Source organism: Ylistrum balloti, unplaced genomic scaffold, assembly GCF_031769215.1.
Source record: "Ylistrum balloti isolate Yb309-2 unplaced genomic scaffold, AGI_CSIRO_Ybal_v1 Utg370420, whole genome shotgun sequence".
In the NCBI taxonomy this organism is placed as follows: Eukaryota; Metazoa; Mollusca; class Bivalvia; order Pectinida; family Pectinidae; genus Ylistrum; species Ylistrum balloti.
The window spans coordinates 173,515-197,647 of NW_026782284.1; the positions used below are offsets into that span (position 1 = coordinate 173,515).

Genomic DNA, 24,133 nt, shown 5'->3' on the forward strand with positions numbered 1-24,133 from the left:
TTCAAACACGATTACCATCATCAGACAAATGAAGATTAGGAATCGCACATACACCGACATTCGCATACAGTAAGGAACTGGCAAATTGTGTGTGTGTGTGTGTGTGTGTGTGTTTTTTTTTTTTTTTACATTTTACCTTTGCCGTATACAAGATACAAGGCAACAACATTCAGGAGAGGCACGTATATGAATCCATTAAAAACGACTGGTATTTTAGAATCTAAATAGCATTATATTGACTGTATTAAATGTGTCCTAATATTTGCTACTTTGATATACTGACAACGCATTTCTCTGGCGGTAATTATTAACAGTACTGTTTCATACATTACACACGTGCGATGATTTCCTGTTTGTGTATATAACAACAAAGATACACTTAGCTCAGCCCGACATGCCGGTCTCCCTTTACCGTGATCATAGGATAACGACAGTGTTACCAGGTTCATGCGGTTGTACGTTCGTAGAACGAGGAAAAACGCAATTATCTGCAATAATTCGCTAGATTAGTCAAATATTGGTGAAGCCAAAGCAGAAAATCTATGTTTACTGGTTGCAAGATATTCTGACAATCAGTTAGACCTGTTCGTCGCTATATGCGGCGGGCATTTAGATGAATCGGTGACTTCAGGGAGAACTCCATCCCAAACACGGCTTGAAAATGTTTGTGATTTGTGAAATCTGCGATATCACAATCAACACAGGTAATTGATGCCGTGATTGATAGGCTGGTTGTAAGCAGCATGTCACAAGCATCTCACGTGCTAGCTACATTTGTGTGTCTATTTTGTTTTGGGTATTTAATCAAATGTTGGTACAAATACAGGAAATTGTCGTTTTGGCACTCGTTGGCTTTACATTCGGCATGTCTGTTGATCTGTCATCAAATCATAGGCTACACATTGTTTACTGGAAGTTTCCCCTGTATATTCTAGCTGTATAGTCTTATATGATGTAATCACTGTAATTAATAATAAATGCTTATATACAAAGATTAGAACTGACATCCTGATACATCACAATTACAGAAGCAAAACAACATAGTGGAAAAGTTCAAGATCAGAGATATTGCTACTGGAAAAATCAAACCAAAGCATTTCATTTCAGAATAATAAAAAAACATTTTACACAAATTTAATCGCTAGGGCTGCATCAAATTACCAGTATTATACCAATTCTTACCAGTAACAACTGACCTTTCATTAGATTCTTAACGATCAGAACAGTGTTGGCCTTCAGTAGGACTGAAAATAGACTGAAAGATATTACAGTGATGTAGTCATTCAATTGTTTTTATCATTTTAAATAGTGGCTAGGCATCACTTTAAAACCACGCCTAAGAAAATATGGGTCATTATACTTAAAGCTTCCACCCAGATTGCAAGTTTTAGGCTACTTTTAAAAAGCCAACATTTTCATTTCATGTGAACTAGTATGTCTAACGTAACAATAGCCAGAAGGACAGATAGATGTCATCACTAGATATACATTAGGAAAGTGATTACCTTATCACAGCAAACACATGTCATGTGCCAGGTCCTTTCATTTGTTGTGGAAAACAAACATTGAACAAACCTATACGATTTTATTTGAGACATTATGTGATGGCGATGCAGATTTTCCTCGTGAAAACGGCTCTATTAAAGATTCAATAGAATAAACTTTAAACTGATGCTCAATGATACCCATTTCTTTTTATATACGGAGGGCTATTAATGGCTTGTCTGATCATATTGTAAAATCCTACCAGCAACATACTGCGCAGCTAGAGAAATTTTTCCTTTAGCTTTATCAGTTGAGCATCAGACTAGTAAGCCAGAGGTTCCGGGTTTAATTCCTAGCAAAGGCATTGAAGTTGATATTAACCTCTGTTACTATATTAATGTCCCAGCAGGGACATTTGCTGAGATTTTTAGCCCACTATCATCATGATGATGGTGGGCTATTCAAATCACCCTGCGTCCGTGGTCCATCGTCCAACCGTAAACAATTCTTGTTACCGCTATTTCTGGAAAAGTACCGGATGGATCTTTCTCAAATTTCTTATCCAGGTTCCCCTTGGTCCCTAGTTGTGCATTGTACCTTTTTTGGACTGATTCGAATTCAAGATGGCCGACAGGCGGCCATCTTTTATTTTGAAAGTAAAAGTTTGTTACCGCTGTTTCTGGGAATGTACTAGGTGGATCTTTCTAAAATTTCATATGCAGTTTCCCTTTGTCCCTAGTTGTGCATTGTACCTTTTTTGGACTGATTCGAATTCAAGATGGCCGACAGGCGGCCATCTTTTATTTTGAAAGTAAAAGTTTGTTACCGCTCTTTCTGGGAAATTACTGGATGGATCTTTCTCAAATTTTATATGCAGTTTCCCCTTGTTCCCTAGTTGTGCATTGTACCTTTTTTGGACTGATTCGAATTCAAGATGGCCGACAGATGGCCATCTTGGATTTTGGATGTAAAAGTTTGTTACCGCTATACCTTGGAAAGTACTGGATGGATCTTTGCCAAATTTCATATGGAACTTTCCCTTGGTCCCCAGTTGTGCAGTGTACCTTTTTTGGACTGATTCGAATGCAAGATGGCCGACAGGTGGCCATCTTGGATTTTGAAAGCAAAAGTTTGTTATCGCCATTTCTGGGAAAATCCTTGATGGATCTTTCTCAAATTTCATATGCAGGTTCCCCTTGGTCCCTAATTGTGCATTTTACCTTTTTTGGACTGATCTGGAATCAAGATGGCTGACAGGCAGCCATCTTGGATTTTGAGAGTAAAATGTTGTTACAGCTATTTCTGAGGAAGTACTGGATTGATCCTTCTGATATTTCATAGGTATTGGTTTCCCTTGGTCCCTAGTTGTGCATTGTACCTTTTTTGGACTGATTTGAAATCAAGGTGGCCCACAGGCAGCCATCTTGGATGTCGACAGTAATACAGCACAAGCATATTGTCCATTATCACCTGTAACTGACTGCTATCTAATAATACATTGGGATCTTTTTCAAATTATATTTGCTAATAGGTGCTTTATAAAAATATCTTGTGCCATCATTCAATGAAGACCAGTTCATGAACATTTACAACACCTGTAACAAAAAAAAAATAAATAAATAAACAAATCTTCAAGAACTGAAAACAGATCCTCAAATGGTGGGTGCTAAGATCCCACTGGGATCTCTTGTTTATATTGCATGTACTCCAGAATATCCTTTTTTGGATTAAAAAGTTGAAGTCAACATCATGAACATCATGATCAGTTTTGAGTTGTGTTAAATCGTACAGTATCTACAGTTCCCATGTTTTGACGGTTCATTGGTATGGACACTGGTTCAGTCCATTAGCTAGCTTCTGTGGTTGTGTGTACATCAATGACCTTTGTCTATATACCTAGGGTAGTTAGATATGTGAAATAGCACAAAATCTGGACAGTTATTGGATGAATGTGACCGCTTGTCTTTAACCCCAGTTAATTTACATATGGAAATGGAGATTTTAGAAGCCAATAAAGTGAAATTCTTATTAAATTGAAATCTGTAAGAACAAATGTGGGAATATCAACATTATAGTCAGATTTCCAGGTGATTCATGTCTTATAATTTACCGGTGCCAGAAAAATAAACCCTGCCCTGGTGCATTAATCAATGGTGAAACACCAGCTGACATATTCTTGAATTCTTGAAACTCTTTTGACATACTGAGGAAATGTCACAAAATGAAGGTATTAGAATATATAAATGATCATGAATGACAGAAAAATACCATCTATCAAAATGAAGACCTGTATTGGTTCCATTGGAAAATTGAGCTACACATATATGTGTATATAAGTTAATGAAGTCATGATCTACTCCCTTGTCCCTTTTTAATCAATAGCTTGTTTGGAATTTTTAATTGTAGAGCAAAAAAAAAGGAAAGTGATATAAAGTTGATTACAAACTGCTTGTTGTAGCTGAAGAATATGACCGTCACATATCAGGAAAAAGGCACATTAACCATCTCAACTACTACAGAGAGAAAAAGCAACATGCTATGTGTAGCGTGTTTGTGAAGGGATTCCCACCAAAAACTACTGAATGGGAGTTGAAAGTCTACTTCAACAACTTTGGCCCAGTGGACAAAGTGATTTTTGACAAGAAAGATGAGGTATTTATTTATTTGGAAAAGGAAGTTTTATGAAAGCAGACACAGAGGGTTATATTTTTCTAGTCGTGTTATGCAATTTCATAATATGATTTTCAATGTGATTATAGGTACTAGAATAATTTCTCCAGTGGAGGGATCTGTTTCTTATTTCATCTTATCCAAATTTCTCTCCATCAGTAATGGAGATGATTTCTTTATCAAACTCTTGAATATAAAAATGTTTCATGCCATAGGCCTAATTCATTAAAAGTAGAAGCAAAGAAATGAAATATTAGAATTAGAATATGCAGATAACACTGGTCTTACAAATACTATAAAAGTTAATTGTTTACAAATGAAAAACACGAGTCTTTGGTGCATGTTTTTCCTGTGGAACTCACCTGAGTTTTCACTTCTCACCTTATATTGTTGTATCTGTAATTGAACTCATAATAAAAATTAGAAATTGTTGTCTGGACTCACATGAGAAATCTTCAAATAATTATTTGAATATACAACTAAATAATAAAAATCTGGAATTCTGTTCACAGAAGTTCCCCCAGTATGCCATAATAGAGTTTAAGTATGACCAGGCGGCTGACAATTGTTTGAGCTACACTCATCCACACATCCTCAACAGTACCAAACTAAATGTAAGGAAGCGTGACTTTAAGGAGCTTTCTGAAACACCCTACTTCCCATGGCAGAAAGAGAGAGGTCAACAAAATCACTCTTGGAACCAGCCTGGAGGTGTTCAGCATGCACATGGGCCACCCCAGGGTCAGTATGATCCTTGCTGGGACACACAAATGGGGCAGGCAGACTTCCACAACCCAACTGGAGATCCAGGTTATGAACCCCACTGGCAGATGGATGGTGGGTACGGAAGTAACATGAGAAATTTTGATCCAAATTATGATCCAAATATTTATCCCGATTTCCAAGGTGGATATGGTCAGCAAGGTCAAGACAAGGGTCAGGGTAATCAAGGTCAGCAAGGGCAGAAAGGTCAACCAGGTATTCCCGGGAAAGGGAAGAAGAAAAAGAAGAAAAAGGGCGGTGGTAACCCGCAGCCTCCAGATAAACCGAAGATAAAGAGGGAGGACGTTATTGATCTCCCCGTCACAGTGGAGGATTTTCTACAGGAAATGATGTCACAGACTCAGAAAGGGGTAAGTATTCACGGAACAAACCTATAGAAAACTCTACTCCAGAGCTGTTCAGTATAAGTGTCTTTTTATGAGAATTGCTATATCATGTTTCCAACAAAAAAACATTTTTTGCAATACATAAAAATCTAAGACAACTATAAAAACAATAAATTTTTCTTAGTTTTGTAGCAAAAGTTTATGAGTGAGCTTGGAATCCCCAATATTTGAGTCCTGGACTCCTGAGTTTTATGTGGAACTCCTGCTGAACATTGTAGGACCACTAGGTCATAAGTATTGGAACACATCAATATTTTGGAAACGTTGATCTGAACTCTCAGAAAGATTTCCTACAAAAATGACTGAGTTTATGCTATCAAACATCATACAAAAGTTCACATTAACACTGGGTACTGTCCATTTATCCAAGTGTTTGAAAAAAAGTGTAGTGAGATTTTCATTTAAATATTAAAACATTCAGAAAAAGTAAGGAGATAACATTAGAAAAGTTTCAGTGAAACTGATCGTTTTTAATTGATGCCTGGTTTTTGTGAACAGGTCTCATCACTTCAGTATCTTTGTTTAACACCTTTTTTGTGTGAACATCACTTAATTAGTGATTCCATATAGAGTAAAGGGATGAAGGGGGAAAATGCTACAAAACTCTGCCTTCTCCATATAAATATCCACAATTAATATTGATTAAGTTTGATTGATATAGTTATTAGGTTGTATTAAATGTCCATTCAGATTCAGGCGGAGATGGGTGTGCTAGCTGACATGATCCAAGTTACATCACAAGAGCTCCAGTCACGCTATGTCATCTGTAAAACTCTGGAAGATGTCCTCTCCATGTTCTTTCCAGGTAGGGTTGTCAAATAACATCTATCGATGTTTCTGTCTCTCATTACCAAGTATTGTATGTTTTTAGCCCACCAACACCAATCAGATGGTGGGCTATTCAGATCGCACTGCGTCCGTGATCCATCCGTCAGAAACAATTTTTGTTATCGCTATTTCTTAAGAAGTCCTGGATGGATCTAACTGCATGTGTAGGTTTCCCAGTCCTTAATTTTGTCCTTCAGTCTTTGGGACTGATTGAAGTGCTATTTTTTGAGAAGTACTGAATGGATCTTTCTTAGATTTCATGTGTAGGTTCCCCTTGGTTTCTAGTTATGCCCATGTAATTTAAGAAAAGATCAGGAAAACGAAATGGCTGAAAGGCGGCCATCTTGAATTTTGACTTCGAAAGTTTGTTATTGCTATTTCTTGAGAAGTACTGAATGGATCTTTCTCAAATTTTATATGTAAGTTCCCATTGTTCTCTTGTTGTGCCCATGTAGTTTTGGAAATGATCAGAAAAACAAAATGTGTTTATGTTTGTTTGTTTCTTTGATAACTATTTGTACATGTATGTAAGTAAACTTTAAGGCTATATGCTTTTAAGCTCACTTGCCTGTTTATTTTCTTTAATAAATCATTAGAGATCAATATGTTACAGACTCTGTGGTCCTCTTGTAGGATATGGATTTGATAGAAAACAGATGTTGTAGACTTGGTCTGCTGTTTAGTAATACAATCCTTTGATGATGTGACAAGAAAATTCATCCATCAAAGATTTATCCCTCTAACTATGTAACATATTGTCATATTTATTAACTATTTAGGTATGACAATGACTCTTTCCATGATATGTATTTAAGAGATTCAGCACAATTTATCTTCATAATTGACGCAAACGGGACAAGATGTTTCAGGTAACTGTCAATTAATAGCTGGTTATCAATAAACTTGATGATAGAACAGTCTTGTCTTAATAAAGATCTGAAAAAAAAATCTTTAGATTTTGTGGATTTTTTTAATAGCTGAAAAATGTCATTCTGCCGGGTTTTGAAATTTTAGATGTTACAAAAAATTATCGATTGATGAAAATGATTTTAAATGGATTTTATGAAAAAAGAAACACAATGATTCACTTAAAATTTAGCTTGATGTATGAATGGTTTTCACTGTCTAAATTGTTTTACATAATGGTTGTTGTCCAGGATATGTTATATTCCTGTCTATGTATCCTACTTTATTCATCAGTAAATTTTAATTTTGTAATGTTTACATGATTGTGATGTATCAACCTCGTTATTGTTAAGTGTTAATTAACTTGTGTCTGATGTATGAACCTAGTTATTGTTAAGTGTTGATTAACTTGTGTTTGTCTGAGGTATTAACCTCGTTATTGTTAATTGTTGATTAACTTGTGTTTGTCTGAGGTATTAACCTCGTTATTGTTAATTGTTGATTAACTTGTGTTTGTCTGAGGTATTAACCTAGTTATTGTTAAGTGTTGATTAACTTGTGTCTGGTGTATTAACCTAGTTATTGTTAAGTGTTGATTAACTTGTGTGTGTCTGATGTATTAACCTCATTGTTGTTAAGTGTTGATTAACTTGTGTTTGTCTGAGGTATTAACCTAGTTATTGTTAATTGTTGATTTACATGTGTTTGATGTGTTTACCTAGTTATTGTTAAGTTAATTAACTTGTGTTTGATGTGCTAACATAGTTACTGTTAATTGTTGATTAACTTGTGTTTGATGTGTTAACCTAGTTATTGTTAATTAACTTCTGTTTGTGTGATTTCCTATGCTATAATTTAAGCCTATTTTCTAGTATACAACTTGATCTACATTTTCTAATTTATTGTAGGTGTTGGCATCAATCAATTTGGATCATCTGTGAATGGTTTTGGGATAAAAGGCTGTGACATGGATGTATTTATAGACCTAACAAATTTAGGTATACCCTGTCGTTCACAGGTAAGTCATTTTAATGATAGATGTATTTATAGACCTTACAAATCTTGGTATGCCCAGTAATTTACAATAAAGTAATTCTAATGATAGATGTATTTATAGACCTAACAAATCTGGGTATACCCAGTAAATCACAAGTAAGTAAATGTATATTTATAGACCTAACAAATCTGGGTATACCCAGTAATTCACAAGTAAGTAAATGTATATTTATAGACCTAACACATCTGGGTATACCCAGTAATTTCCAAGTAAATTAATGTATATTTGTAGATCTAACACATCTGGGTATACCCAGTAATTCACAAGTAAATAAATGTATATTTATAGACCTAACACATCTGGGTATACCCAGTAATTTCCAAGTAAATTAATGTATATTTGTAGATCTAACAAATTTGGGTATAACCAGTGGTTCACAGGTAAGTCATTCTAATGATAGATGTATTTATAGACCTTACAAATTTGGGTATACCCAGTGGTTCACAGGTAAGCAATTATTCTTGTTTTCTTGTGTTGGAATTCCATGTATTTGTTTATAAATCTTACAAATCTTGGTATAATGTGCTGTTCACAAAAATTATAAATTAAACAAACTAGTCCACATGCTCCGTTTCGTTGTCAATGTATTTTATGTATGATATATTGATATCCCTGTAGGCTATAGAATTGCCATACGTACGGGACATTAGGTTCCTGAAGAAACAGAAGGGGCCACTAGGTCATGATGATATCGTCAAGCTGATGACCATAGATAAAGCAAAGCTAATTTTGCGAATCCTCATCGAACATGCACCAGCCTGTTCTGACTTGACTTTAATACCAAGCAATCGCTGTCCAATTGTACGCTTCACACATCTGGAATCTGGCATTAAGTGTGATCTTTCCATTGATAACAAGTAAGTGAAATTTTACTGATTTTTCATGTTAAAATTTTCCTGAGATCAACAGGCATTTTCGAAATGATTAATTTTGCAAATAGAAAATGAAGTGTGTACTTAGAAAATATATCTAGATAAACTATTTCATGCTTTGTATGATGTTCATCTTCAAATTCTTTGTCCTAAATTTTTGGTCAAATAATCAGTTATTATAACATGCAGTTTTGCAGCCTCGACAACACATGGAACTGCCTTCATATATTGTCTCTATCGTAACCTGTCTGTCTATTCACATTGTTGTTTGTCCAGTTATCTTTGAACTATCTTGTACTCAACACTGATATAATGTCCCAAAGTTACTTTAAAATGGCTAGGGTTGATATTGTTAAAGCAATCGCTGTTATTCTGTAGATTGGCCCTACAGAATACCCGTCTTCTACAGACGTTGAGTCTGTATGATCAGCGAGTACGTCCAATTGTGTACGTAGTACGGTACTGGGCCAAACTGAAAGGGATAGCGGGGAACCCACGAGCAGGACCATGTCTCTCCAACTACGCTCTCACTCTCATGGTCATCTACTACCTTCAGAATGTTCGTCCGAAGGTGCTGCCCACCGTACAGGAAATGGCTGATCTGTGTGGTATGTTGTACAGGAAATGGTATTTCTGTGTGATATATGGTACAGGAAATGGTTTTTCTGTGTGATAGATGGTACAGGGAATGGTATTTCTGTGTGATATATAGTACAGGAAATGGTATTTCTGTGTGATATATGATACAGGGAATGGTATTTCTGTGTGATATATAGTACAGGGAATGGTATTTTTGTGTGATATATGATACAGGAAATGGTATTTCTGTGTGATATATAGTACAGGGAATGGTATTTCTGTGTGATATATAGTACAGGGAATGGTATTTCTGTTTGATATATAGTACAGGAAATGGTATTTCTGTGTTGCAGGCTGTACTGGAAATGGTATTTCTGTGTGATAGATGGTACAGGAAATGGTATTTCTGTGTGATAGATGGTACAGGAAATGGTATCTCTGTGTGATATATAGTACAGGGAATGGTATTTCTGTGTGATATATAGTACAGGGAATGGTATTTCTGTGTGATATATGATACAGGAAATGGTATTTCTGTGTGATAGATGGTACAGGAAATGGTATTTCTGTGTGATAGATGGTACAGGAAATGGTATTTCTGTGTGATAGATGGTACAGGAAATGGTATTTCTGTGTGATATATAGTACAGGGAATGGTATTTCTGTGTTGCAGGCTGTACAGGAAATGGTATTTCTGTGTTGCAGGCTGTACAGGAAATGGTATTTCTGTGTGATCGATGGTACAGGAAATGGTATTTCTGTGTGATATATAGTACAGGGAATGGTATTTCTGTGTGATATATAGTACAGGAAATGGTATTTCTGTGTGATATATGATACAGGAAATGGTATTTCTGTGTGATATATGATACAGGAAATGGTATTTCTGTGTGATATATAGTACAGGGAATGGTATTTCTGTGTGATATATAGTACAGGGAATGGTATTTCTGTGTGATAGATGGTACAGGAAATGGTATTTCTGTGTGATATATAGTACAGGGAATGGTATTTCTGTGTGATATATAGTACAGGAAATGGTATTTCTGTGTGATATATGATACAGGAAATGGTATTTCTGTGTGATATATAGTACAGGGAATGGTATTTCTGTGTGATATATAGTACAGGGAATGGTATTTCTGTGTGATATATAGTACAGGGAATGGTATTTCTGTGTGATAGATGGTACAGGAAATGGTATTTCTGTGTGATATATAGTACAGGGAATGGTATTTCTGTGTGATATATAGTACAGGAAATGGTATTTCTGTGTGATATATGATACAGGAAATGGTATTTCTGTGTGATATATAGTACAGGAAATGGTATTTCTGTGTGATATATAGTACAGGGAATGGTATTTCTGTGTGATATATAGTACAGGGAATGGTATTTCTGTGTGATATATAGTACAGGGAATGGTATTTCTGTGTGATATATAGTACAGGGAATGGTATTTCTGTGTGGCAGGCTGTACAGGAAATGGTATTTCTGTGTGATAGATGGTACAGGAAATGGTATTTCTGTGTGATAGATGGTACAGGAAATGGTATTTCTGTGTGGTATATTGTACAGGAAATGGTATTTCTGTGTAATAGATGGTACAGGAAATGGCTGATCTGTTTGGTGTGTTGTACAGGAAATGGTATTTCTGTGTGGTAGATGATACAGGAAATGGTATTTCTGTGTGATAGATGATACAGGAAATGGTATTTCTGTGTGATAGATGGTACAGGAAATGGTATTTCTATGTGATAGATGGTACAGGAAATGGTATTTCTGTGTAATAGATGGTACAGGAAATGGCTATTGGTGTGTGAAATGGTATTTCTGTGTGGTAGATGATACAGGAAATGGTATTTCTGTGTGGTAGATGATACAGGAAATGGTATTTCTATGTGATATATAGTACAGGGAATGGTATTTCTGTGTGATATATAGTACAGGAAATGGTATTTCTGTGTAATAGATGGTACAGGAAATGGCTGATCTGTTTGGTGTGTTGTACAGGAAATGGTATTTCTGTGTGGTAGATGATACAGGAAATGGTATTTCTATGTGATAGATGGTACAGGAAATATTATATGCTGGTAAGATGTTGTATTAAATATGTGGTAGATTTGTGTAGTGTGTTCTACAGGAAGTGGTTGATCTGTGTAGTGTGTTGTACAGGAAATGGTAGAACAATGATTACAACATCACCAAATCTTATTTCTAGTGATGTTTTACTTTCCAGGTAATCAACGTACCATAATCAATCGCTGGGATTGCTCCTTTGTGGCTGCACAGTTCATACCTCCTACCATGAATTCACAGACAACAGGTAATATTATACAACTGAATTCAAGGCTGTATGTTCATTAAATGGTGCAAAATCTACCGAGGGCTATTCCAGTAAAACATCTAGCTGACCCAGGGACTCCAAAATAAATTAAATGATAAAAAGTAAGACATAACTATTTGTAGTTTGACAAAGAACTGAAAAAAATACAGAATGCAGATAATTATGTAAATTGTAAATTTTTAACAATATAAAATACCTGTAGAGTTTTGCTCAGATCTACTAATTTGTGTTCCTAGAGGACCTGTTAGCTGGATTTTTCTCCTTCTATGCCGAGTTTGATTTCCACACTATGGGTATGATTATGCGGACAGGGCAGCCATTTGCTGTTTCAGAAGCAGCAAACCTAGCAATACCTATGAAGGTAAGCTCAAAACTGGATGTTTTCATCATATGCAGTCATTTATCACAGAAAATGTGGTCCTTTAAGAGAAGATTTTTACAATATTGAGATATCTTGGATTTGTCAGTTGAAGATGTTATCACAGAAAATGTGGCCTGATTTTTCAGCAATATTGAGATGGATCTTGGATTTTGTCAGTTGAAGTATGTTATCACAGAAAATGTGGCCTTTGTATAAATGTCGCCCCTTTAAGAGAAGATTTTTCAGCAATATTGAGATGGATCTTGGATTTTGTCAGTTGAAGTATGTTATCACAGAAAATGTGGCCTTTGTATAAATGTCGCCCCTTTAAGAGAAGATTTTTCAGCAATATTGAGATGGATCTTGGATTTTGTCAGTTGAAGTATGTTATCACAGAAAATGTGGCCTTTGTATAAATGTCGCCCCTTTAAGAGAAGATTTTTCAGCAATATTGAGATGGATCTTGGATTTTGTCAGTTGAAGTATGTTATCACAGAAAATGTGGCCTTTGTATAAATGTCGCCCCTTTAAGAGAAGATTTTTCAGCAATATTGAGATGGATCTTGGATTTTGTCAGTTGAAGTATGTTATCACAGAAAATGTGGCCTTTGTATAAATGTCGCCCCTTTAAGAGAAGATTTTTCAGCAATATTGAGATGGATCTTGGATTTTGTCAGTTGAAGTATGTTATCACAGAAAATGTGGCCTTTGTATAAATGTCGCCCCTTTAAGAGAAGATTTTTCAGCAATATTGAGATGGATCTTGGATTTTGTCAGTTGAAGTATGTTATCACAGAAAATGTGGCCTTTGTATAAATGTCGCCCCTTTAAGAGAAGATTTTTCAGCAATATTGAGATGGATCTTGGATTTTGTCAGTTGAAGTATGTTATCACAGAAAATGTGGCCTTTGTATAAATGTCGCCCCTTTAAGAGAAGATTTTTCAGCAATATTGAGATGGATCTTGGATTTTGTCAGTTGAAGTATGTTATCACAGAAAATGTGGCCTTTGTATAAATGTCGCCCCTTTAAGAGAAGATTTTTCAGCAATATTGAGATGGATCTTGGATTTTGTCAGTTGAAGTATGTTATCACAGAAAATGTGGCCTTTGTATAAATGTCGCCCCTTTAAGAGAAGATTTTTCAGCAATATTGAGATGGATCTTGGATTTTGTCAGTTGAAGTATGTTATCACAGAAAATGTGGCCTTTGTATAAATGTCGCCCCTTTAAGAGAAGATTTTTCAGCAATATTGAGATGGATCTTGGATTTTGTCAGTTGAAGTATGTTATCACAGAAAATGTGGCCTTTGTATAAATGTCGCCCCTTTAAGAGAAGATTTTTCAGCAATATTGAGATGGATCTTGGATTTTGTCAGTTGAAGTATGTTATCACAGAAAATGTGGCCTTTGTATAAATGTCGCCCCTTTAAGAGAAGATTTTTCAGCAATATTGAGATGGATCTTGGATTTTGTCAGTTGAAGTATGTTATCACAGAAAATGTGGCCTTTGTATAAATGTCGCCCCTTTAAGAGAAGATTTTTCAGCAATATTGAGATGGATCTTGGATTTTGTCAGTTGAAGTATGTTATCACAGAAAATGTGGCCTTTGTATAAATGTCGCCCCTTTAAGAGAAGATTTTTCAGCAATATTGAGATGGATCTTGGATTTTGTCAGTTGAAGTATGTTATCACAGAAAATGTGGCCTTTGTATAAATGTCGCCCCTTTAAGAGAAGATTTTTCAGCAATATTGAGATGGATCTTGGATTTTGTCAGTTGAAGTATGTTATCACAGAAAATGTGGCCTTTGTATAAATGTCGCCCCTTTAAGAGAAGATTTTTCAGCAATATTGAGATGGATCTTGGATTTTGTCAGTTGAAGTATGTTATCACAGAAAATGTGGCCTTTGTATAAATGTCGCCCCTTTAAGAGAAGATTTTTCAGCAATATTGAGATGGATCTTGGATTTTGTCAGTTGAAGTATGTTATCACAGAAAATGTGGCCTTTGTATAAATGTCGCCCCTTTAAGAGAAGATTTTTCAGCAATATTGAGATGGATCTTGGATTTTGTCAGTTGAAGTATGTTATCACAGAAAATGTGGCCTTTGTATAAATGTCGCCCCTTTAAGAGAAGATTTTTCAGCAATATTGAGATGGATCTTGGATTTTGTCAGTTGAAGTATGTTATCACAGAAAATGTGGCCTTTGTATAAATGTCGCCCCTTTAAGAGAAGATTTTTCAGCAATATTGAGATGGATCTTGGATTTTGTCAGTTGAAGTATGTTATCACAGAAAATGTGGCCTTTGTATAAATGTCGCCCCTTTAAGAGAAGATTTTTCAGCAATATTGAGATGGATCTTGGATTTTGTCAGTTGAAGTATGTTATCACAGAAAATGTGGCCTTTGTATAAATGTCGCCCCTTTAAGAGAAGATTTTTCAGCAATATTGAGATGGATCTTGGATTTTGTCAGTTGAAGTATGTTATCACAGAAAATGTGGCCTTTGTATAAATGTCGCCCCTTTAAGAGAAGATTTTTCAGCAATATTGAGATGGATCTTGGATTTTGTCAGTTGAAGTATGTTATCACAGAAAATGTGGCCTTTGTATAAATGTCGCCCCTTTAAGAGAAGATTTTTCAGCAATATTGAGATGGATCTTGGATTTTGTCAGTTGAAGTATGTTATCACAGAAAATGTGGCCTTTGTATAAATGTCGCCCCTTTAAGAGAAGATTTTTCAGCAATATTGAGATGGATCTTGGATTTTGTCAGTTGAAGTATGTTATCACAGAAAATGTGGCCTTTGTATAAATGTCGCCCCTTTAAGAGAAGATTTTTCAGCAATATTGAGATGGATCTTGGATTTTGTCAGTTGAAGTATGTTATCACAGAAAATGTGGCCTTTGTATAAATGTCGCCCCTTTAAGAGAAGATTTTTCAGCAATATTGAGATGGATCTTGGATTTTGTCAGTTGAAGTATGTTATCACAGAAAATGTGGCCTTTGTATAAATGTCGCCCCTTTAAGAGAAGATTTTTCAGCAATATTGAGATGGATCTTGGATTTTGTCAGTTGAAGTTTGCTGTCATTTGTTGGATTGTTTTTATTTTTCCACATGTCATCAAATGATGAAGTAGAAAAAGGGGAAAGACAAAGAAAAGATCAACTTTGTGTTAATTGGAATGTTTCAAAGTTTGCTTATGTTGTGTTTTTTAGATGGGGTTCTTTAATATCCAGGATCCATTTGTGTTGGATCATAATATAACATTCAACATCAATGAGAAGACACGACAACTCATTGCCGTAGAGTTTCGCATTGCGGCAGCAAAAGCAGCAAAGTGGAAACAACCAGAGAAAACTGCCTCCAAGACTATACTGGATCTGTTTACAGAGGATGTCCCTGAGGGAGTGGTGAGTCCCATTTGTACAACAACTGTCTCACTTTTAAGGTCAAAGGTTATCATGTTCTTGTCTTCTGGTATGACTTAATCAATGCTTTACAGTAAAACAAACAACACAACTTTTTTTTGCAAATGTGGGGTTAGTTTAGTATAAAGCTAGAAAAATTATAAAGTTGTGGTCTAAAATTAAATGGAAATCAATTCCTTTCATTTAAACACTAGAAGTACAGAATAAGGAATCCTATCACCAGTAGGTAAACAAAGAGAATATATTTTACACAATATGGTCATTTTGTTATTTCAGAAATCTTCAGTGCTACTGAAAATGGAATCAGTAAAATTTGTGTCAAAAATTCTTCAAAATATTTTTAGATAACACCTTCAATAGGAAAATGTCTGTGAAACAGATTGCAGATAGCCTGGGGGAAAGGTAGAGGATTGAGATAAAGATAAATAAAGTTGCTGATATGCTTGAAAGCTTAAAATGACCTAAATGGGATATTTGTATTCCAGGAATTTTCTGATCTGACCAGTAAAACAAGCTCTGGAATCCAGCTTGGAGAATACCAGTTTACTCTAGAACTCAAGGTGGATGCCTTGGATCAAGGCTTGATTCATACGTTAAGAAAGACTGGAAACCTACAGGTGGCTTGGTGCAGGAAAATGTGTGTTTTCGCATATGGTATTCTGGAGCGTGTACTTATGTATGATATAGAAATCAACAAAACAAATTTGACAGAACCGCTGCCAAAGTCTCGTTATTATGACCACAAAACAAAAGGAAGAAAGCGTGCGAACAGCTCGGAGTCACAGGAGGCTGAGAACAAGAAAACCAAAACGGGAACAACAACAGAGAAACCTGCAACTTCTACAGAAGGACAAAATAGTGCTAAAGCAACTGTGAGTGTCTTAGCTGGTCCAGGAATGGAAGCCATGCCTGGTGAGGGAACAGATTCTAAATCAACAGAGGGGGCGGAGGCTGCCGCAGTGCAACAAGAAGTGCCGATGGATGAAGAGAATCAAACTGACTATGAGGATGCAGATGTGTATCTTGATATGGATATAAAGATTTTCTGCAGAACATGGGCAGAACGTAAAAAGTTTATGGCTGCCTTTAAGGCGCGTGGATACTCGGATAGTGTCGAACTAGAACAAGCTGTATCAGAACGCCTTTACTACGACCACTTCAAAACCGCTAAGTCTCCTATTGTTGAATATAATTTTATTGTTAAGTCCATCGTGGCTGGTAGTACAGCTTCGCTGCTGTTTACTGTACAGGGTGATAAAGATCAAAAGGAATTTTACTGCGTTTATCATTACATCAAAAAGTTTATCACTAAAATGGCAGATAAGCATTTCACTTGACTTGTCGAATATGATTTCATAATTATCATAAAGAGTATAACATCGTCCTGATGTAATCCCAAAAGAACAGTAAATGATGTGTTTTCGCGGACTTCAAATAAAATATCGCTTCAGATGACTTTTTAATGGAAAGAAGATATCACTTGTAGTACATGTGGCTGTTCTGAAGTTCTTCATATAGAAAATATATAATGTCATTGTCAGTGTTAGATCTGCTTATCTATAGAATTTCATATATAACTTATGACAGTACATTAATGGATTCCACAAGTTTTCTAAAACCTTGTCAGACTAATTACTGAGGAATAAGAATGTATTTCACTGGTGAAAAAATATCTTCAGTTATCAAAAAATATGAAAGAGAAGGTTTGAAATGAGTTTTGAAAGTCTGTCACTAGCAGAACCATTTTTAAAATTAATGTTTTTTTCATTGTTTTGGAATTAAGTTGGTTAATTAAGGTGGTAGACTTCACTAAGTCCTTACTGAGCTGTAGAGCATTACTGTTGTAGTGTTTCATGGTCCATCGATCGTGACAATGAGATCGCTCACCAACACATGTTGGTGTCCTGATGTAGGTGTTTGATACTGTACTCAGTGAGATTTATAATGACTGCATACAGACATGTTACAATATGGGAACTTTATCAGTGTTATAACGACTGCATACAGACATGTTACAATATGGGAACTTTATCAGTGTTATAACGACTGCATACAGACATGTTACAATATTGGAACTTGATCAGTGTTATAACGACTGCATACAGACATGTTACTATATGGGAACTTTATCAGTGTCATAACGACTGCATACAGACATGTTACAATATGGGAACTTTATCAGTGTCATAACGACTGCATACAGACATGTTACAATATGGGAACTTTATCAGTGTTATAACGACTGCATACAGACATGTTACAATATTGGAACTTTATCAGTGTTATAACGACTGCATACAGACATGTTACAATATTGGAACTTTATCAGTGTTATAACGACTGCATACAGACATGTTACAATATGGGAACTTTATCAGTGTTATAACGACTGCATACAGACATGTTACAATATGGGAACTTTATCAGTGTTATAACGACTGCATACAGACATGTTACAATATTGGAACTTTATCAGTGTTATAACGACTGCATACAGACATGTTACAATATGGGAACTTTATCAGTGTTATAACGACTGCATACAGACATGTTACAATATTGGAACTTTATCAGTGTTATAACGACTGCATACAGACATGTTACAATATGGGAACTTTATCAGTGTTATAACGACTGCATACAGACATGTTACAATATTGGAACTTTATCAGTGTTTATAACGACTGCATACAGACATGTTACTGTATGGGAACTTTATCAGTGCTAAGCACAAAATCGCCCAACAGCAGTGTGTACTTTCATGTTTTTATCATCATTGACGAAATGAATGACAGATGGGACCGGATCGGAGAATTCATCATTCATTGATATGTATGCTGTAGTGTTTCACCAAATCATTGTCTTGTCAGAAGACATTTTGTTGTTGACAGTTTTCTGTCTGTTTGACTGAACTAAAACAGTCTTCAGTATTGTTTTGTAAACTAAACATGTGAACCTGGAATATCAAAATGGAGTTACCTCCCTTCCTGCTTTACTTTACCCTGTTAATGGCTGGTTTCTTGTATCTTCTTTGTTGAATTTCTTAAAGAAAACCCATAGGGTTGATTACTGTGTTAATTTCTGGTTGCCTTTATTGTTTTTTATGAATTGTGTATAAAAACGTGATTGATTATTTTGTAATAAAGAAGAAAAAGAATGTGTTTCAAATAATTTCAGTTTTTTAAGATAATCATGATATTTTGAACTCAGCTTTTGACTTACATACAGTTCCATTGTATCGTTTTTATTTGTTTAATTGGTTTTTTATACGGTGCAATGTCTGTATCGTCAACTGTGAGTTTAATACTTTGTGATGAAATGTGGCAGAAATTCATTCAAACAATTTTCCTATCAAACACCTGTACTGTAGACATGGAAACTCATTTATATATTCAGAACAACACCCAAGAAATGCAGGCTGATGCTGTTGTAGAGATAACGTTCATATTGAATGATTTATCACATCAGAAAATCTACTTAAGAGTACTGTAAGTCATTTTTGTTGAGCTCAAATTTCAAGATGTTTTCAAAAAAATGAGTTATTGTTTTGTGGACTCTTGATTTCCTGGATCATAAAGCTCAATAATCGTCTTATTTGAACAGTTCATAGACATATGAATTAGTGGGGTAAGAGTATTCGTAAAGTTAATGGAAGTAATTCCCCATGAAAAGTTGTACAGTAAAGATCAAGACCTACAGTTTACTGATGTAATCACACTAACACAAGCAGTAAAAAAATCTTCAGTAATTTTCCAGATATAATTTATATTCTCCTTCACTTCAGATGTAACACAGCATCTGATTGGCCGATGGAAATATTTTGCAACAATATAACCAGATATATCGTCTTTAAATTTCTCATCTGCATGTTTATGCAAATATCAACTGATAATGACATTGACCTCGATCGACAGTCCTTCACATTGGGAAAGAGATGTAAGGACCAAAACATTGCCTGATTTTGAATGTTATTGGCCTCAACAATTTCTGACGTAGGACAACCCAGATACATACAAACACGGCGCTAAATTAAGATTTAGTAAAGGGAATAATTTATGACAATGAAAACCTTTCTTATGCCCCCGCCATTTATGGCCGGGGGCATATAGCGTTGCCCAGGACAACCCAGATACATACAATGTCTTACACACACGGCGCTAAATTAAACTGAAAATATTTTTATTTTGGGACAGTGATGTGTATGAATGTAATGACAATGGAGCTGCAGTAACGTTTTCTCATAATCATTCTTCAGTTTCAAGTCAATCATGATTCTTTTTTAAACAAAATACAGTCAACGAAATACATTTTTACATACATTATAATATCTCCATTTTTGATGAAATCAGCTGTTTTGATGCCTGACCTTCCAATTACAAAAACATATTTTTATTTGCAAAACACATGTGTATGAATGTGTGTCAATCACGTTTTCTAAATGGTTCAGTTTCAAGTCAGTTCACTGTTTTGCTACACAAAATCATTTTCACGAAAACATTTCACTGTTTGTCTACACTAAATCATTTTCATTTAAACATTTCACTGTTTGTCTACACTAAATCATTTTCATTTAAACATCTCACTGTTTTAACTAAACTAATTTATTTTCACTGTAACATTTCACTGTTTTGTCTACACTAAATCATTTTCACTTGAACATTTCACTGTTTGTCTGCATTAAATCATTTTCATTTTAACATTTCACTGTTTGTCTACACTAAATCATTTTCATTTAAACATCTCACTGTGTTGACTACACTAAATCATTTTCACTTGAACATTTCGCTGTTTGTCTACACTAAATCATTTTCATTTAAACATTTCACTGTTTGTCTACACTAAATCATTTTCACTGTAACATCTCACTGTTTTGTCTACACTAAATCATTTTCACTTAAACATTTCACTGTTTTCGCTACACTGAATCATTTTCACTTCAACATTTCACTGTTTTGTCTACACTAAATCATTTTCACTCTAACATTTCACTGGTTTGTCTACACTTAATCATTTTCACTTTAACATCTCACTGTTTTGTCTACACTTAAACAATCACTGTTTTTTACACATCATTTTCACTGTAACATTTCACTGTTTTGTCTACACTAAATCATTTTCACTTAAACATCTCACTGTTTTGACTACACTAAATCATTTTCACTTAAACATCTCACTGTTTTGTCTACACTAAATCATTTTCACTTAAACATCTCACTGTTTTGTCTACACTAAATCATTTTCACTTAAACATTTCACTGTTTTGTCTACACTAAATCATTTTCACTTAAACATTTCACTGTTTTGTCTACACTAAATCATTTTCACTGTAACATCTCACTGTTTTGACTACACTAAATCATTTTCACTTAAATATTTCACTGTTTTGACTACACTAAATCATTTTCACTTAAACATCTCACTGTTTTGACTACACTAAATCATTTCCACTTTAACATCTCACTGTGTTGACTACACTAAATCATTTTCACTTAAATATTTCACTGTTTTGGCTGCACTAGATCATTTTCACTTAAACATCTTACTGTTTTCACTACACTAAATCATTTTCACTCTAACATCTCAATGTTTTGACTACAGTAAATCATTTTCACTTAAATATTTCACTGTTTTGACTACACTAAATCATTTTCACTCTAACATCTCAATGTTTTGACTACAGTAAATCATTTTCACTTAAACATTTCACTGTTTTGACTACACTAAATCATTTTCAGTGTAACATTCACTGTTTTGTCTACACTAAATCATCATTCACTGTTTTGTCTACACTAAATTTTCACTTTCACTGTGTTGACTACACTAAATCATTTTCACTTAAACATCTCACAGTTTTGTCTACACTGAATCATTTTCACTTAAACATCTCACTGTTTTGACTACAGTAAATCATTTTCACTTAAATATTTCACTGTTTGTCTACACTAAATCATTTTCACTTAAACATCTCAATGTTTTGTCTACACTAAATCATTTTCATTTAAACACTGTTTTGACTACACTAAATCATTTTCACTGTAACATCTCACTGTGTTGACTACACTAAATCATTTTCACTTGAACATTTCGCTGTTTGTCTACACTAAATCATTTTCACTTAAATATTTCACTGTTTTGACTACAGTAAATCATTTTCACTTAAACATCTCATTTTCACATTTCATTTTGTAAACATTTCACTGTTTTGACTACACTAAATCATTTTCAATTAAACATTTCACTGTTTTGACTACACTAAATCATTTTCACTTGTAACATTTCACTGTTTTTCTACACTAAATCATTTTCACTTTAAACATTTCACTGTTTTCTACACTAAATCATTTTCACTTAAACATTTCACTGTTTTGACTACACTAAATCATTTTCTCTCTAACATCTCAATGTTTTGACTACACTAAATCATTTTCACTTAAACATTTCACACTAAATCATTTTCACTAAATCTGTTTTTTTCACTGTTTTGTCTACACCAAATCATTTTCACTTAAACATTTCACTGGTTTGACTAAATACACTAATTTCATCATTTTCACTTAAACATTTCACTGTTTTCTACACTAAATCATTTTCACTTAAACATTTCACTGTTTTGACTACACTAAATCATTTTTTAAACTTCAAACATAAATCATTTTTAAACATCTACACTAAATCATTTTCACTTAAACATTTCACTGTTTTGACTACACTAAATCATTTTGACTTGAACATCTCACTGTTTTGACTACACTAAATAATTTTCACTTTAACATCTCACTGTTTTGTCTAAACTAAATCATTTTCACTGTTTTGTCTACACGAAATCATTTTCATTTAAACATTTCACTGTTTTAACTAAACAAAATCATTTCCACTGTAACATCTCACCGTTTTGACTACACTAAATCATTTTCACTGTAACATCTCACTGTGTTGACTACACTAAATCATTTTCACTTAAACATTTCACTGTTTTGACTACACTAAATCATTTTCAATGTAACATTCACTGTTTTGACTACACTAAATTATTTTCACCAAAACATTTCACTGTTTTGACTACACTAAATCATTTTCACTGTAACATTTCACTGTTTTGACTACAGTAAATCATTTTCACCTAAACATTTCACTGTTTTAACTACACTACTTAATTTTCACTTAAACATCTGACTGTTTTGTCTTCACTTACTCATTTTCACTTAAACATTTCACTGTTTTGACTACACTAAATCATTTTCAGTGTAACATTCACTGTTTTGACTACACTAAATCATTTTCACTTAAACATTTCACTGTTTGTCTACACTAAATCATTTTCATTTAAACATCTCACTGTTTTGACTACACTAAATCATTTTCACTTGAACATTTCACTGTTTGTCTACACTAAATCATTTTCACTTTAACATTTCATTGTTTTAACTCTAAATCATTTTCACTTTTCACTGTTTTTTTCACTTGAACATTTCTACAGTAAATCATTTTCACTTAAACATTTCACTGTTTTGACGACACTAAATCATTTTCACTTAAACATCTGACTGTTTTGAATACTCTAAATAATTTTTACTGCAACATTTCACTGTTTTGACTACAGTAAATCATTTTCACTTAAACATTTCACTGTTTTGACTACACTAAATCATTTTCAGTGTAACATTCACTGTTTTGTCTACACTAAATCATTTTCACTTAAACATTTCACTGTTTTGACTACAGTAAATCATTTTCACTTAAACATTTCACTGTTTTGACGACACTAAATCATTTTCACTTAAACATCTCACTGTTTTGAATACTCTAAATAATTTTTACTGCAACATTTCACTGTTTTGACTACAGTAAATCATTTTCACTTAAACATTTCACTGTTTTGACGACACTAAATCATTTTCACTTAAACATCTGACTGTTTTGTCTGACTACACTAAATCACTGTTTTGACTACACTAAATCATTTTTTCTTAAACATTCACTGTTTTTAAACATTTCACTGTTTTGTACACTAAATCTACACTAAATCATTTTCACTTAAACATTTCACTGTTTTTTGACTACACTAAATCATTTTCACTTAAACATTTCATTTTACACTAAATCATTTTCACTTAAACATTTCACTGTTTTGACTATACTAAATCATTTTCACTTAAACATTTCACTGTTTTGACTACACTAAATCATTTTCACTTAAACATTTCACTGTTTTGTCTACACTAAATCATTTTCACTTAAACATTTCACTGTTTTGACTACACTAAATCATTTTCACTTAAACATTTCACTGTTTTGTCTACACTAAATCATTTTCACTTAAATATTTCACTGTTTTGACTACACTAAATCATTTTCATTGTAACATTCACTGTTTTGACTACACTAAATCATTTTCACTTGAACATTTCACTGTTTTAACTACACT

At 34.1% G+C, this 24,133-nt stretch overlaps 1 protein-coding gene across 1 annotated transcript; it reads left to right on the forward strand.

Annotated features, from left to right (window-relative positions):
• Positions 1-491: 491 nt before the first annotated feature.
• Positions 492-18,865, forward strand: LOC132554631 (speckle targeted PIP5K1A-regulated poly(A) polymerase-like). Its single transcript, XM_060218949.1, has 11 exons — positions 492-704; positions 3,944-4,137; positions 4,668-5,288; positions 6,015-6,129; positions 7,967-8,076; positions 8,734-8,972; positions 9,366-9,595; positions 11,806-11,892; positions 12,150-12,274; positions 15,496-15,690; positions 16,194-18,865. Exons 1-11 carry the CDS (start codon positions 662-664, stop codon positions 17,043-17,045), a joined length of 2,811 nt encoding a protein of 936 aa, XP_060074932.1. The 5' UTR covers positions 492-661; the 3' UTR covers positions 17,046-18,865.
• The last annotated feature ends 5,268 nt before the right edge of the window (positions 18,866-24,133 follow it).

What these genes read in the sequence shown, in the direction of transcription:
- LOC132554631 (XM_060218949.1), top strand. Translation starts at nt 662, where the DNA reads ATGTTTGTGATTTGTGAAATCTGCGATATCACAATCAACACAG. An exon ending in GATCTTTCCATTGATAACAA is followed by an intron (nt 8,973 to 9,365) that starts GTAAGTGAAATT and finishes GTTATTCTGTAG; the next exon opens with ATTGGCCCTACAGAATACCC. An exon ending in ACCTAGCAATACCTATGAAG is followed by an intron (nt 12,275 to 15,495) that starts GTAAGCTCAAAA and finishes TGTGTTTTTTAG; the next exon opens with ATGGGGTTCTTTAATATCCA.